General features: G+C 28.2%; 1 protein-coding gene across 1 annotated transcript; it reads right to left on the reverse strand.

The window, feature by feature from the left end:
* On the reverse strand, nt 897–1,491 carry LOC107619868 (TMV resistance protein N-like). Its single transcript, XM_016322106.2, has one exon. The coding sequence runs from the start codon at nt 1,380–1,382 to the stop codon at nt 897–899; it is 486 nt and encodes a 161-aa protein (XP_016177592.1). The 5' UTR covers nt 1,383–1,491.

A 1,769-nucleotide genomic window follows, 5' to 3' on the forward strand; every position in this document is an offset into this window, starting at 1 on the left:
AAAAAAAAAACACTTTCTCAATTTATTTTTTTTTTTCTTTTTTCATGGTATTCGAGAAGTCAAAAATTAATTCATCACCAATCGAAACTCATTTAAGGTTATTTTTAGTATTAAAATTACCTTTAAAAACAATGTTACCAAAAAATTTATTTATAAATAAACGAAAGTTCGTTTGTTATATTTTAAAAGCATGATCTATTTAAGAAATTTATATGAAAAAGATTGGTAATTTTTTGTTAATAATATAATTTTCATGAATAATTATGATAAATGACATGTAGAAACTTAGAATGTGTCACACTCACAATGACATATTATTGTCATTTGAAATTTATTTGATGTTATCCATTGTCCATTGACAATCAATCAACACTATCTAAGATATCAATTTATCATCATCATCATCATTAATTATGAGTATGAGCAAAATAATAATATTAATTGGCTAAATATTAATTACTTGCACACTAAATTCACATTTTTAGATTTTTAAACAATCATGTATTAAAAATCTAAAATAAATTAAGCTTAACATTTTTTTTGACATTTTGAGATTAAATCGAATATTATTATTATAAGTGCTTGTTTGTGCGCCATTATTTTGATAAAAAAAAAAAGATCTTTTTTCACTAAAAAAAATCTTTTTTTGGTGAAAACTCAAGTGAAGTAGACTTCACGTGAAATTGATATCTGAGAGTCCTTAGATGAAAATTTAGTCAAATCAATTAAATTATTTAACGGCTCTCAATATCAACTTCACGTGAAGTCAACTGTACCTGAGTTTCTACCTTTTTTTCTTATTTTTTAATGTGTTTGGCAAATTTCTAATAGTAAAAATAAAAATACTAAAAAAATAAAAATATCTTTTTTTACAAATTCAGCAAAACAAGGTCATATTACCTGTGATCATCAAAGGTGATTCCAGAAAGATTGGCAGCATGAGTGAGTGCAGTCCTCCATTGTTGCACATGGCAACGATCCTCCGAAGATCTCTCATGCTTATCAAAAGCGCTGCGGTAACTTCCACTCTGCTTGCGAACATGTGTGGGCTCTATTCTGTAGAACACTGGAATCACTACATTGTTATTGTTCTTGCGTTCCATGATCTCCACCAGCTCTTTCAAGCACCACCTAGAGGATGCATAGTTTTTGGAGAAGATAACAAGATACAAGTTTGCGTTTCTGATGGCGTGAAGAAGTTCGTCCCAGATGAGACCTCCTTTGTCCATGCCGTCATCGTCTCTGAATGTTTGGATTTGGTTTTGGCGGAGAGCGGCTTGAAGATGGCTGAGGAATCCTTTGCGCGTGTCTTCCCCTCTGAAGCTGATGAAGACATCGTATGGATGAGTGGGAGGTGCTTGAGAAGAAGAAGAAAGTGACATGTGTGTATGATGGTAATGAGGTGATGAGTGCAGTGGAGTCCAACCATTGGAGAAGAAAAAAGGAGACTTCCAGCGTGCTTTTCAAGAGAAGAGAGTCCTCTAAGCAGAGATTTTCATCATCCAATAATAATTTGCTATACTTTCATCATCTAATAATAATTTGTTACGTGACAAGTTATTATAAAAATAAATAATCATATAAATTTATAATTAATAAATATTTATATTAAATAATTATATTTTTATTTAATTTAATTTATATTAATTATCTAATAAAATTATTTAAATAATAATTAATTAAATAATTACATTAAATAATTAAATTGTATTTAATTTATTAATAATTATAATAATTAATTATATTAAATAATTATATATTTATTCAAA

This window comes from Arachis ipaensis, chromosome B10 (genome assembly GCF_000816755.2).
Source record: "Arachis ipaensis cultivar K30076 chromosome B10, Araip1.1, whole genome shotgun sequence".
Taxonomy (NCBI): domain Eukaryota; kingdom Viridiplantae; phylum Streptophyta; class Magnoliopsida; order Fabales; family Fabaceae; genus Arachis; species Arachis ipaensis.